The sequence below is a fragment of the Octopus bimaculoides genome, chromosome 17 (genome assembly GCF_001194135.2).
Source record: "Octopus bimaculoides isolate UCB-OBI-ISO-001 chromosome 17, ASM119413v2, whole genome shotgun sequence".
In the NCBI taxonomy this organism is placed as follows: domain Eukaryota; kingdom Metazoa; phylum Mollusca; class Cephalopoda; order Octopoda; family Octopodidae; genus Octopus; species Octopus bimaculoides.
Genome location: NC_068997.1, coordinates 46,090,417 through 46,104,487, shown reverse-complemented (window position 1 = coordinate 46,104,487; position 14,071 = coordinate 46,090,417). Strand labels below are relative to the sequence as shown.

The 14,071-nt window shown below is 37.2% G+C and overlaps 3 protein-coding genes across 5 annotated transcripts in view; all 3 read left to right on the top strand.

The window, feature by feature from the left end:
- The window catches only part of LOC106868918 (scaffold attachment factor B2), a 13,499-nt gene extending 7,656 nt beyond the window's left edge, over positions 1-5,843 (top strand). For both annotated transcript variants that reach the window (XM_014914379.2, XM_014914380.2), the window contains exons 9-12: positions 1,077-1,223; positions 2,756-2,962; positions 3,539-3,678; positions 4,942-5,843. In XM_014914379.2, coding sequence (XP_014769865.1) covers positions 1,077-1,223; positions 2,756-2,962; positions 3,539-3,678; positions 4,942-5,315 — 868 coding nt within the window. In that variant the 3' untranslated portion in view covers positions 5,316-5,843. The remainder of the gene's footprint in view (positions 1-1,076; positions 1,224-2,755; positions 2,963-3,538; positions 3,679-4,941) is intronic.
- LOC106879424 (SAFB-like transcription modulator) overlaps positions 1-14,071 on the top strand; it is a 63,492-nt gene that overhangs the window by 23,001 nt on the left and 26,420 nt on the right. The window lies entirely within an intron of this gene.
- LOC106879417 (uncharacterized) overlaps positions 8,497-14,071 on the top strand; it is a 7,574-nt gene continuing 1,999 nt past the window's right edge. Inside the window, exons 1-4 of the mRNA XM_052973928.1 lie at positions 8,497-8,705; positions 10,204-10,234; positions 11,209-11,451; positions 11,845-11,878. Of these exons, the coding sequence (XP_052829888.1) occupies positions 10,226-10,234; positions 11,209-11,451; positions 11,845-11,878 (286 nt within the window). The 5' untranslated portion in view covers positions 8,497-8,705; positions 10,204-10,225. The remainder of the gene's footprint in view (positions 8,706-10,203; positions 10,235-11,208; positions 11,452-11,844; positions 11,879-14,071) is intronic.

The following is a 14,071-nucleotide window of genomic DNA, read 5'->3' as shown; positions in this document are numbered from 1 at the left end:
TGTCTGATACAACTTGACTGAATTTATTTTATTCCCTTTGAACAATTTCATGTTTGTTAGATTGGTGATTAGGTTGTAGGATTTTTCCTAATTGTGGAAAGTAATCTCAACTGAGATTCATATATATGTAAAGATATTGTAATGCTAATCTGTTGATCTCATAATGGAGGGTATAAGACATCCCCTCTGACTTATCCAACATCATGTTTATCACAACCACTGACCGATTAAAAAAAAAAAAAAACTCTGAGGAAGCCTGTATATGGTGTAGTTGCTTTATCTGCTAGCAATAACAGCCAATCTTCATATTCCACTGGCCATGACCAGAAAGAATACTTTTTATCATTATTTGGGGGCTGTTTACTGCTTTATTTTTGTTAAGTGGATATTAACACTTTGATAGTTTTGTTGAAACGTAAGTCAGCCCAGATTACATAGAACTATAATCAAAGGTGTTCTATCTATTATCATTCTACTTTTTTTTTCTGTTTGATCATTGTTTTTCTTCTAGAAATAATGTAGGACTACATTATTGAATGCAGTCAACATTTTGTTTTTTACTTTCTGGAAAGTTGAGGACAGCTTCCAGAAGTTTTGGGTGCCGTTTCTAGTTTGTTTAATGACTACATACATAGAGGTACCTTGTTAGCTTAACTGGTGTCCTGGTTGTTAATTGTTTTATAGTTGAGAAGGATTTTCGAGTGAGATCGTTGCCAGTGCCCCTGGACTGGCTCTTGTGCGGGTGGCACATAAAAGACACCATTTTGAGCGTGGCCGTTGCCAGTACCGCCTGACTGGCCTTCGTGCGGGTGACACGTAAAAGCACCCACTACACTCTCGGAGTGGTTGGCGTTAGGAAGGGTATCCAGCTGTAGAAACTGCCAAATCAGATTGGAGCCTGGTGTAGCCATCTGGTTTCACCAGTCCTCAGTCAAATCGTCCAACCCATGCTAGCATGGAAAGCGGACGTTAAACGATGAACGATGATTGTTTACTATCTCATATTATTTATAACTGCTTGTCATTCAATATAGCTATTGTTTATTTGATTTTGTTGTTTTTTTGTTTAATATCAGGTTAGAAGAGATGAGACATCCTGCAAAAAGACCTCATGATCGAAGTGGCTTTCGTGACAGAGAACTTTGGGATGAACGCAAACGCTCCAGGATGAGCAGTTCTGGCAACCCCTCTAGATTTGATCTTCCATTCCAGAATGAATCACGGTAAGTTGCCAATGCTGGAAACTATATTTTGTCGTTGATGTCTTATTGCCTGACTACAGTTCTAAATTAAAGTTTCTATTGCATTTCTCAACCTTTTGGCCTCTTAAGTGTGGCGTGTGCATGCTTATATATTCGCACCCTATACTTTTTACCCCACATGTTTCAGTTCATTTAATAAGCTGCAGCCATGCTGGGACACTGCCTTGAAGGGTTTTGCTGAACAGAATGACTCTCATACTTATTCGGGGTCTTTCACAAGACTGTTAAGTTGCAATCCCATAAACAAAACAAACTGTCAGCTGTGAAGCAGTGGTAGTTGGGAAACATAAATAGAAAATTACATGTGTGTGTGTATGACGTTTCCACTTGTTGTGGAAGTTATAGATGAAGACATGTGTCTAAGGTTCCACATCATGAGATTAACTCTGAAGCCACAAGATTGCAAAGCTAGCTCCCTAACCACACAGCTACTCTGTACCTATATTTGTTCAGTGTCAATATATTATCTTGCATAATAAGTGCTGATCTGCTTATATCTTGCATTTAGTTGGGCTTTTTAGAGAAATAAAGAACATGTTGAAGCTTGCATTGTTCAGACAGAATTTGTTGAGGCATGTTTTTTGTGGAAGACTGAAAACAAGCAACACCCCTGGTATGACAGTGATGCTTATTTACAACCATCACATGATGTCAACACAAAGTACACGCACACACATTTATACACAACAGGTTTCTTTAAATTTTCGTCTACCAAATCCACTCACAAGGCATTGGTGTGCCCGGGTTAATGGCAGAAGACACTTGTCCTATGTGTCGTGCTTTGGGACTGAACCCAAAACCACATCGTTGGAAAGCAAGCTTCTTGACCTCACAGGTACGCAAGCTTCAGTTATTTGGTTACTAAAATATCACATCTGTATTTGCATTGAGTTCTTTAAAATATTATCTTGATCAGTGATGAGGGTAATAATCTTTTAATATCCATCTTCCACACCGACATCGATGGTGTGACATGATCTGATGGGATGAAGGACTGCATCATGCTCCTGTATCTGTTTTAGTATGCTTTCTTAGAACTAGGTTTTTTTTTTCTGTTCAGTGGAGTGTGACTACAGTAAGGACGGAGGCAGCTGTATGCTAAGTGATAAGAGGTTAAAGTACGATCAGGGTGTAGAATAGGTTTGTTAATGTGAAGTGTGTTTGTGTATATCTTGACTCAGTGGTCAGTGACTGCAAATTGAATAAAGGTATACTAAATATCACACAAGATCAATTCTGATTCATAGAAATTATCGTAGCTTTGAGAGAAGGTAAACAAAAACCTGCTGGTGATTACTACTGACTCTGATTGAGGAGGAAATACAATTTCAAGAACCAAGGAAAAAGCCGTCTGTTTTCTCTGCAAACGAGTGAACATGTTTCTGCCTCAATAAGCATCATTAATGTAAAAGTTGTCATATTTCATTATATATATATACATGTATACACACAATTATATATCTCATTTCATCTGGGGTTTTTTTCTCTCTCAGCTATAATGAATATGAGAATACTGATTACGGAAGACGAGTTGAACATTACGATAGAAGGGACAGCAGAGCTTTAGAAGGTGGAAGCCGCTATGATGAACGTAAAGAAAGAGAAATGATGAGAAGGGAAATGGGTCCTTTCCGAGATATTCGAGTCAGAGATGAAAGACGAGCTGAAGATCGTTCTCGAACAGATGAAAAACTCAACAGGTAATTTGTGTTTTTAAACATAACTTTTTTAGTTTTGATTTTATACTGTTCTATTGGTTGGTATTGATCTACACACTAGCTGCTGTATGGCTGTTATAAACATCATCTTTCATATCAGTGAGAGTTTGTGTAGATAAGTTTTGGGTCAGTGTTGGTGTAAACAATCTTTTATAAACTGAGATATGTTTCGACCAGTGATTGATCTAACATAATAGCACCACCTGGCGAAATGCTTAGCGGTATTTCGTCTGCCGCTACGTTCTGAGTTCAAATTCCGCCGAGGTCGACTTTGCCTTTCATCCTTTCGAGGTCGATTAAATAAGTACCAGTTATGCACTGGGGTCGATATGATCGACTTAATCCGTTTGTCTGTCCTTGTTTGTCTCCTCTGTGTATAGCCCCTTGTGGGCAGTAAAGAAATAAGAAATAAAGAAATAAAAAAATAATAGCACCACCTGAGGTGAATGTTGATTGATTGATCAGCCTGTATACATTGTCCCTTACACAAAGTTTTAAACGCCAATGTTACAAAGTAATTTGCTAATTTTGTATCTGATTTTTTTTTTTTACTTCCAGGATGCCCTTTGAATTAAGAAGAGATATGGGACCAAATGGAGAGCCTGATCGAAGATATGTTGGTCCCGATCGAGGACGTGATAATGATCGACGAAATTTATCAGCTCACGATAGATTGGGCAGGGTGAGAAATTCTGTTGGTAAGTTTCCCCTTGTTATTTTGTTGGGTTCTCTCTCCCCTTCTTTTATCTTCCTTATTCCAATCATTAGACTGCAGATGCCATGGCACTGCCATCAGGAATATTAATGCAGTACTCTTTTCCCTGCCTAGTAATTATTCTTTCAAATGAGGACCTCTCATATAGGCACCCATGTTTATATCACTGGCAGGTAATAATCTTCCAATGCATCTGCTGCAACTGTCAGGTCACATGATGTTGCTCTTCCTTGAGCTTCTCAATGGCAGACGTCCAGCTAGACATAGCAGTCAAATTCTCCCTTGCAAATAGCCAGTGGGATTAGCAAAAAATAATAAAGAGCAACAGAAGTGGTATTAATACCAAAAGGTAATATTTATCTCTCACTTAGGCACTGAGCTGACAGAATTGTTAGAAGGCTGAGCAAAATTCATTAATGTTATTTAGTCTATTTTGATGTTCTGAGTTCACATTCCACTGAAGTTGAGTTTGACTTCCATTCTTTCAGGGCCAATAAAATAAGTATCAGTTAAGCACTAGGGTTGATATAATCGATTTACTCCCACTTCTAATTTTGCTGCCCCTGTGTCAAAATTTGAAATTTGCCAAACCATTGAATTACAGGGATGTGAACACACCAACACTGGTTGTCAAATGCTAGTGGGAGACAAAGACACACATACGGTTGATGGTCTTTCAGTTTTTCTCTGCCATATCTACCCACAGGGCATTGGTCAGCTTGAGGCAATAGTAGAACACACTTGCCCAAGGTGCCACCCGGTGGGACTGTACCCAGGTCCATGTGGCTGAGAATCAAGCTTGTTACTCTACAGTCATGCCTTGTGAATACAATTTCACACCCTTCCTCCACCTTTCTCTTACTGCCCCTCTCCCATTTTCCTCCTTTAACACTTTAAGATTTAAACTTGCTGCATTGAGACCAAATATTTTACCTGTTTTCTATACAAGATCTGACCTCTCATACCTCCCCTACAGTGTCATTCTCAAAATAAACAATCACTTCATTAAAATCTTGAAGCTATAAGATAATGCATGACTAATTCAAAACAATGTGAATGAAAAAACATTACTTTCAACAGAGTAATCTGAATGCTAAAGGATTAAGCCCTGTTCTTCTCCATATCTCTTTTGTCTTTTCTTTTCATCAATATTCTCTTCATTTTATTTTGACATCAATTCCTTTCACGCTTTATTTTTCATATTCGTGTATTTATTAATACATTTTCTATGTTTTCTTCCTTCTAGGTGGTGGACCTGACCAGAGACCTCCTTGGGGTTCTGGCAGTGTTGATAGGAAAGTGGACAACTGGTCCCACATGCATGGAGACATGGACCAATCCAACGAACCGTGGCTTAGTAACCCCATGGACAAAACGGGGCGTGATGCCAGTGGGGCATTTGTTGACAATAGTAGACCTGGTAACAGTGGGGGGATGGGACAGAACATGGGACCTGGTAATATGTTTGGCAACACTCAGTCACACAGTAGGATCATGATGGTTACACATGGTGGTGGTAGTAGTGGTGGCAGTGGCGGTGGTGGTGGTGGTGGTAGTAATATGAGTGGACGTATGCAAGAGCCTCGTTTTGATGCTTATAATATTATGGGATCTATGTGAAATCCAAATTGAGGACTGAGGTCTGAGTCATGTTGAAGTGTTTGATTTGGAGGGGCTGAGGGTGTCTCAGACAGATAATAAAACCCTGCCCCCCAGCCAATATATCATCCACATCCTGCATTCCATTTGTCACGTAGTGCTTGGTTCTTGGACATCCAATCATATTTCTGCCCTTCCATATTTTAACGCATGCACACACACAGACACACACACATAAATATATATATATATATATATATATATATACGTACTGCCTTCTCCCTATCTTCACTCTACTCCAACATTACTGTCTTAATATATTTATTTCCTTCATATTTGTTGCTATATTTTATTACTGTTATTCCCGACACACACTTCCCACAGTTGAATATATTAATGAAAAAGGAGGGGTCGGAGCCCAGATATATTGTATTCATGAAAGTGGGGGGAGAGGGGAAGAAGAGCAACCACAGAATGTAATAAAGAAGTGAGAGAGACCACATAGAATTTAATATATGGAGAAATAAATTTTATTCACTATAAAACACACCAAGTATTATGTTTGTTATTTTTATTTATTCTGTGTGTATTCCTCATGTCTCAGTGGAGGCGCAATGGCCCAGTGGTTAGGGTAGCGGACTAGCGGTCACAGGATCGTGGTTTCGATTCCCAGACCGGGCGTTGTGAGTGTTTATTGAGCGAAAACACCTAAAGCTCCACAAGGCGCCGGCAGGGGATGGTACCGAACCCTGCTGTACTCTTCCACCACAACTTTCTTTCACTCTTTCTTCCTGTTTCTGTTGTGCCTGTATTTCAAAGGTCTAGCCTTGTCACATTGTGTCACGCTGAATACCCCTGAGAACTACGTTAAGGGTACACATGTCTGTGGAGTGCTCAGCCACTTGCACGTTAATTTCACGAGCAGGCTGTTCCGTTGATCGGATCAACTGGAACCCTCGACGGAGTGCCAACAATTCCTCATGTCTTTATTTCTTTCTATATTATTAATCAATACAAACAATTTTGGCAAGAAGCTGATGTTTCTTTACGGATTGTACAGCAGGCGCCTGTGCTTTAAAGCTGCTAAACTATCTACTTCTTAATAAGTAAGATATCCATACACTATGACAGAGTACTTAAACACCGGAAAACGGTCATTTTTGGCGACGAGACAATGATTCAGATTATAGATGATTGCCCAAATTTTGTTTGATTAGTAGATGGTCATTCTCTAACACAGGACCATTTCTTAAAAACGCTAAAACATCCAGCGCAATAATGATCTGGGCTTTTATTTTTCTATGGGGGAACTGGATGTAGTCATGTTATTGAAGGAAAACTTCATTGTGAGCATTGCATAAAAGACAGCATCGACTAATTTCCAAACTGTGGCAGCATTTTTCAGCAAGATAACGCCCCAATTCCTGTTGGCAAGCATTCAATGGATTCCCTTTGTCAACATGATGTAACACTGCATCTTTGACCTCCATCTTAACCAAATTTAAAGCCCATCGAAAACCACTGGAGTATATATAAAAAAAATTTTTTTTAAACCGTATAGTCACTACGGTCTCGAATGAAACAAGTAGAAACATTCAATCCTTCATTCAAGTGTGGTATAGAGATGATGAAATAGGAAAATGTGCCAAAAGTTGGTGGAATCTCTGCCCATAAGAGTAGATGCAGCTCATTCTAAAGGAGGTCCATTAAAATATTGAATAAACCTGGCGTTATTTGTTTCTCTCTACTTAATTCTGCATGTCCATTCGTAACTTACACTTTCGTTATTTTATTAAATTATTGAGAAAAATTAAAAACATGTTTATTTGACATTACGCAAACTTGTAATTTACAAGAAGAGTCCATTAAGGATTCCAGTCCTACACTAGCTATACAAAGAGATGGAGTGCTGTAACTGCAAACACCTTTGGATAAGTTCTTCATCCCTAAAACAGATGCTGCTCTTGATGATATTATGGGTGAGAGAGAGAAGTTGGGGTCCCCACCTCTTCCATCACACAGCAACAGTCAGTTTTTGTGATGAGTATGTGCTCTACAGCATTCTTATTAATATCCATGTATTTCTCTTCAAATATATACTAAACCTTTTTTATTTCATAAATATTCCATGAAAATCATGATTTGAATTTAGTAATTACATATATAACACTATATATAATTACATATATAATACAAAACCAAAGAAAGAAAAAAGCCAGAAAACGAGAAAGAAAGAAAGTATAAAACACCAATTCAACACTAGGTGCTCCTATTGGTCGCACACTACAAGGTTCAACGGAACTTACTGATGCAAGCCAACACACTCACGGAATTAGCGCGGGCGATGGCGAAGCTAAGTCATCAGAACAGCCAAGCACTCTCACCGGCATCACCTAACATCACGACGGTAAGGCGAGTCGCCAACGATAACCAAGAACTTCGTTGTTAACGGTCTAGCCCCTCCAAATGTCTCAAACACCTCAGGCTGGAATAAGATATTCACCGACAAGTCCCGATACTTAAGGATTTTGTTCCGTTCGGCTACGGAAGCAGTGACCCTCCCATTTACCGCAGCATCCATTATGTGGGTATGAACAAAGGAGTCACTACCTGTCACGTCCTAGATGAGGCAAACAATAAGACTATCTGGTCTCTTCCCATAACTTCTGCATAGTCCCGTCGGCTCCAGAATGGAAAGGATTTGAACTCGAGCCAGGCTCCGCTTTGTGTTTAAAAATAGTTATTTTTACAAGAGTAGTTTTTCTAACTTATATCTTTTACTTACTCCAGACATGCTGGGACATCACATTGAAGAGTTTAGTTGAACAAATCGACCCGAGTACCTATTTTTTAAATCTTATGCTTATCGTATAGCAATTTTGCTGACCCAATAAGTTAGAGGGGACGTAAACAAATCACCGGTTGTCAAGCCGGAGTAGAAAAACTAAAAACAAAAGAGAAAAAAAACGTCACACAGATACATATGGTGCGGCTTTAGTTGGCCCAGGCTATAATAGAAGATACGTGCTTATGTTATACAAGATTTAAGAACGCGGAGTTCCCTAAGGTGAGTCTTGACTGAAATATGAGCAAGAATTGATTTTGTTATAAAGCATAAAGGTCAAAGACACAGTAATGTGAGGGTCATGTCATAATGTGCCATCTGGTGGCTACAACAAAAGAGGCAGTTTCAACTAGAAGGGGAGCTAACTTGTGTAAATAAATATTGAAACTATTAATTGCGTCCTTAAGTTTTGCTTCAACGTGATATCAGGGGATCAACAACTCTCGTCAGTCACTTATATATAATAAATCATACCCTGGTCTGTGATAAGTTAACAGATCTCAGGGTTGTGGATCTTCGCAGTGAACTGGAAAAACGAGGTCTGGACAAGACTGGAGTGGAAAAAGGTAGGAGACATGTTAATCAGCGACGGTGTTTATATATAATACAGATATAAAGGCATAGTAGCATATAATAGATATAATAGTGTTTGGGTTTCGTGAATCTTCAAAAATCGTGTAAAAATGTCAAACTAACATAGGAATATTAGAAGAAAATTATGGTTTCATTGTGGGGAAAGTCATTGTAGCCATTTTAAACACAAACCGCTATAATGACTTGTTTATATTTTATAAAAGCATAACTGATTATTTGTTACTAAGTACTACTTCGTTATATATCTACTGGTAATCAGCCCCATCTCACCATTTACGGGAATCTAATGGAATATATAGAATCAGTTGTAAACGGAAAGCGAAAGACTGATGTGTAATGGCGGAGTTTCGAAACAAGCTCACCCACATAAGTTGGATTTTTCTGTTTTCACCGGGAGTTTTGAAAGTTTATTGGCGATCTATCGAAAGATCGCCAAAAAAATTATTTAGTTTAAAAAAAAATTATTTACTTTGTTTTAAAAAACCGTCATACACGTTTTGCGCATTCGCGCTAGATAGACGTTGTAGGATCATGTCTGGTATTTTGACGATGATTGTTTGGGGGCCCTCCTGACAAGATTCTTGCAACTGTGAGGATGGTGATTGAGGAACTCGTGGAGGCCTTAGCATCAACAGTTCCAAATGCAAGCTCTGGTTTGCATTCAGCTTCACATCAGCAGTCTGTTAACCTATTTACAGATTCCTTCCCCTCTATTGCGGTTCCTCCCTCATCAGTGTGGTTCCGTTTTTGGAGCCCCAATTACTGACCAAGCTTTCAAGTTCATCTTTTCATCCAAGATAGCAAACCTTGAGCAACTATTACAAAAAGCTTGAGGCAGTTGAGTTCCATCAAGGTTTTTTTATACTTCAGTTATTGTACTTTCTCAGAGTTAGTCCTTGTAGATTTTCATCATCTCTCCAGTGCTTCGATGACTTAATATCTTCGAGGAAATCGAATGTTTGGTCAATGTCAGACTCCTTCAGGAATCCTGTGTGCTTGCGAGTCTCTTTGTTTATTTCCCATCATCATATAACAACCAGTTCTGTTAAAAGTTAATGATGAATGATGATTATTTTAGCTAGAGTGTTGCTGGTCACACTGGGAGATGTATCAATCCTGATAATTTTATTTCAGATGCTAAATGAATTAAATGTGTTGTTCACTTTAGCAAACTGTGTTGTCTCCGTCTACTGAGCTGACAAGTTCCATTCTCATTTGACAGTAATATATTTTATGAACAAGAAGTGCATTAAAACCCTTTCTGCCATTGTTAATGTGACAATTGGATATAAAACAGCAACTTTGTTTCGTGCTTTTTTAACTAGTTAATATGTAATACAATGTTCTCGTATTCAGGTGTGTGAAACTGAATTTTAAACTTGTTAGATGTGCGTAACAGTATTATGTAATGTAGTGTTTTTAATCCACTGAAATTACTGTTCTGATGTTGAATTATTTTTTTATTTCCAGAAAACAAACTTATACAGACAACATGGATGAGGTTGGTGAATTTTGTCATATTTTTATAGATAATTTATTGTCTTCTATGTATTTTCCACTTGTCACTGTTTAGTATACTATTTTTCGGAGGTGTTACTCTGGCTGAAAAACAAAAATCTATTGTGTGATTAAGAGGCTTACTTTGCGACATGTGGATTCAGGTTCAGCCTTCTTACATGGCATATTTGGCCAGTGTCCTCTACTAGAACCCCAGGCTGTCCAATGCTTTGTAAACGAATCTGATAAACAGAAACTGTGTGCTTCTTGACAGATTGTAGTATACACAAATGTGTATGTATGATGGGCTTGTTTCAGTTTTTATTTACCAACTCCACTCATCAGGTGCCTATAATGCCACTCTTAATTTATCTTCTCTACTTTGGCATCAACCACACATTACCTAAACAGCTCATGACAAGCCTCTGTTGTTTCCATGAATAAAACACTGAGAAACATACTTCACTGGGTACATGATATTTTTTATTAATTCAAGAAAAACAGAATCATTGCACATATTAGGAAATAATCTTGTTCCTTTTTAATGCTTAACCTGCAAAGTTGATAAAACTGCTAGGATTCAGGAACACTGGATCTCTCCTGGTGATCATACTCTACTGTGATGTGTTCACTTAGTTTACTTTAGTGTTAGAATTTCAATGTCAGTTTGATAATGCTATCCATGAAAAAGACCAGTGAAGTACACAGACGTACTGTGGTCATTAACAACAATTGAATTTCATAACTGAAAAGAGCTTTACCTGTAGCACAGCAATAATCACTGTGAATCGCAAAGAAGAAAGTACTATTATTCTATAATAATAGGATAAAAATCATTATAGTAAAAAATGGAATACAGCAATAATTTAAGCATTCAATAAGAATAAGGTACTAATGGATATTACAGTGAGCAAAGGATAAATATAGGATGATTCAGTGTTGAGGGGTAACAGAAACGTGTTTTATTTTAATTTTCAGAAAGAATCGGAGACGTCTGATGTGGCATTAACAGATGTCTTCTTAAACACCACCAATCCAGATGGATATTCTTTGATCCCTGACAAAACTTCTGTGGGAGACCTTACTGAGGATCGACTGCTTTCAAGTGATACCAAACCATCAGATATGTTGGCAGATAACACCTTAGATAAAGACCAGTTTAAAGAGGAACTACCTATCTCTTCTTCAGATACGAACAAAGACACTGGAACTGTTCTACAGGTAATTAAAATTTACTACACCTTTTACATTGTTCTACTAACTATATTGCACTCCTTGTTTTAGTGCAAGTTATTACTTTCATTTCATAATTGATAATTAGTGTTAGATATGGTATGATTTCATTAATATGAAGATTATTTTACTTGAAATTCAACAGTTTCCTATATCTATCACAGTTGACCAATTATAAATTCCACTTAAAATTCTTGAAACATAAAAACATCTTGATTCACATATACACATATCTTGATTCACAATTATATTACATATAAAGATAAGCAATTTGACATAATATGAATGAAAGTAAAAATGAAAAATGTACTGCTACTGTATGTGTTTTCTTTCATTTGTTGCTATTAGTCATATCAGTTATTTTTTTTCTTCACTTTCCAGGAACAATCTGATGATGCATTAAAGGATACCACAGGTATGTAATTCACTTGCTTTAAATTTCCTAAAATAGCCTGTTTATTGTATACTTAGATTGACCTTATATCAGTTGTTTTATTGTCTCAATGAAAATAACAAAGTGCAGCTCTACTATCATTTTGCCAGTGATATACATGTTGCTCATAAAGGTTTGTATTAAGCCTTTAGCATTTAAACTAGCCATATCCAGCTGAAATATTCTACGTTTTATATTCAAATTGGCAAGATTTGGCTTTTCACACTTACTATACAATGTCATTGTATAAATAAACTAACACATCATGGAAATCTTGAAGCTACGAGATAATGCAGGATTAATTCAAAACAATGTGAATAAATAAGCATTACATTTGACTGAATAATCTGAATGCTAAAGGGCTATGTACAGTTTATATGAAGTTTTAGTTTAGAATGAGTTATATTGGTTCGATATATGGTAGTCAACTACTAATCTGGTATATGGTGTTATTTGAAGAATGTTTACTTTCTCTCTGCCATTGTCTTTAGCATTGAAAATTGGTTTGTACAGTTTAATTTTAAGAGACAATTGTAGTTTGCTGAACTGTTAGCTTACAACGAGTTTGTGGTTCATTTTGTGTTTCTGGAGCCACAAATTATTAATTTTATTGCAAAACTTAAAATGACTGTAATTAGTGTTGCATATTTGCAGTGCAGTGGTGAAGTTCCCTTAAAGATAATTAATTCTGGCTCTTGTGCTTCAATATATTTAATGTGAGTGTATGTATAGCTTTAGGTAAAAGAATGGCTACATTTTCTTTCTTTATGCTATATGATGGAGTATCACATACAAATTTTTCCGAGTCGATATTTATTTACAAATAACTGTACTTGTGTAGAATTTGTACACTGAAGGTAATAGTTAGTTGACAAATATTTCTGAATATTATCTATAAATGTAATTGGTGTTACATAGATTCAGAAATTTTGAAACTTCTCAATGTTTAGAATGTTAGTAATTTTGAATATATAGGGTTTGTTATAAGTTGTACATTAAGTTTATTATAATTATTGAGTTAAATTGTGATAATCAGTTAAATTTACTTTAAATGATACCATATAAATGGTATTATTTATATACCATATCAATGTTTGCACATAAAGTTTATAATATCATATAAATGTTTGCATACGAAGTTTAACTGCAAACATTTTTATTTTCAGAAATATGAGTTAATTACGTTACATCACAGTAACTAAGGCTCAATTCTGCCAGGAAATGTTGATGTACTTGTGCAGTGGTCTCTGCTTTGTTGTTCAGATATTTTGGTCAGATGAGACATTTCATGTGAATGGCATGATCAACTGATATGACTGTCTTTTAATGCTGCAGAGGATCCTCAGCAAATACTAACGAAAGGTGTAGCCTATCCCAGAATGTGTACTTGGGCTGCAGTCCACAGTTCCAGTATAATTGGAAGCTTCTTGTTTGACAGCAGATGCAATGCTGTAGTTTCTGTTCAGATGTCTGACAGTGGCTTATGCACTTGTGTAACAAATTGTATCAGGGATTGTGTTTATATATATATATATGAAATTTTATGCATTGTGTGTATGTGTGTGTATGCATTCATGTTTGAGAACCAAGTAAAATATGAGGGAAAAGAAAGATATTAAAGCGGCAAAATATATTACTAGGAAAATGGCACATATATTCGATTAGATTTATTAAAGAAACAGATTGTTTAGTAAAACTACCCTCATTCACAATGACGGTTTCAATGCGGCCATGGAAGCGACTGGATGCCAGAATCAGGTGGTTCTCATTAATGCTGCCTGTCACATCGGCGATGGTGGCCTTCAATGAGTCCTTGATGTTGTGGAGCTGCTGGCTGGTCTCCCTCTTGATGACATCCCAGATGTAGTAGCAGTGTTGGAGGTTCATATCAGTGGAGCTTGGATATCACATTTTGGGAAAAATCAACCAGCCACTCCTGTATTGTGAAGGCCATGTGGAAAGTAGCAGAAACATGCACGGTCTTCCCTTGGCCAACCCACTCCATTCAAGGCTTAACCACTGGGTCCATCAGCTTGATGAAGATGGTGACATAGGCTCAGAGAGCCCCTGCAAAAAGAAGCAAGGTGGAATAACATAGCTCTTGTTCACAATCCCTAAGACCATCAGAGATGATGGGAACTTGGTGTGCGTCACCATGGATTTGTCTGTAGAGGC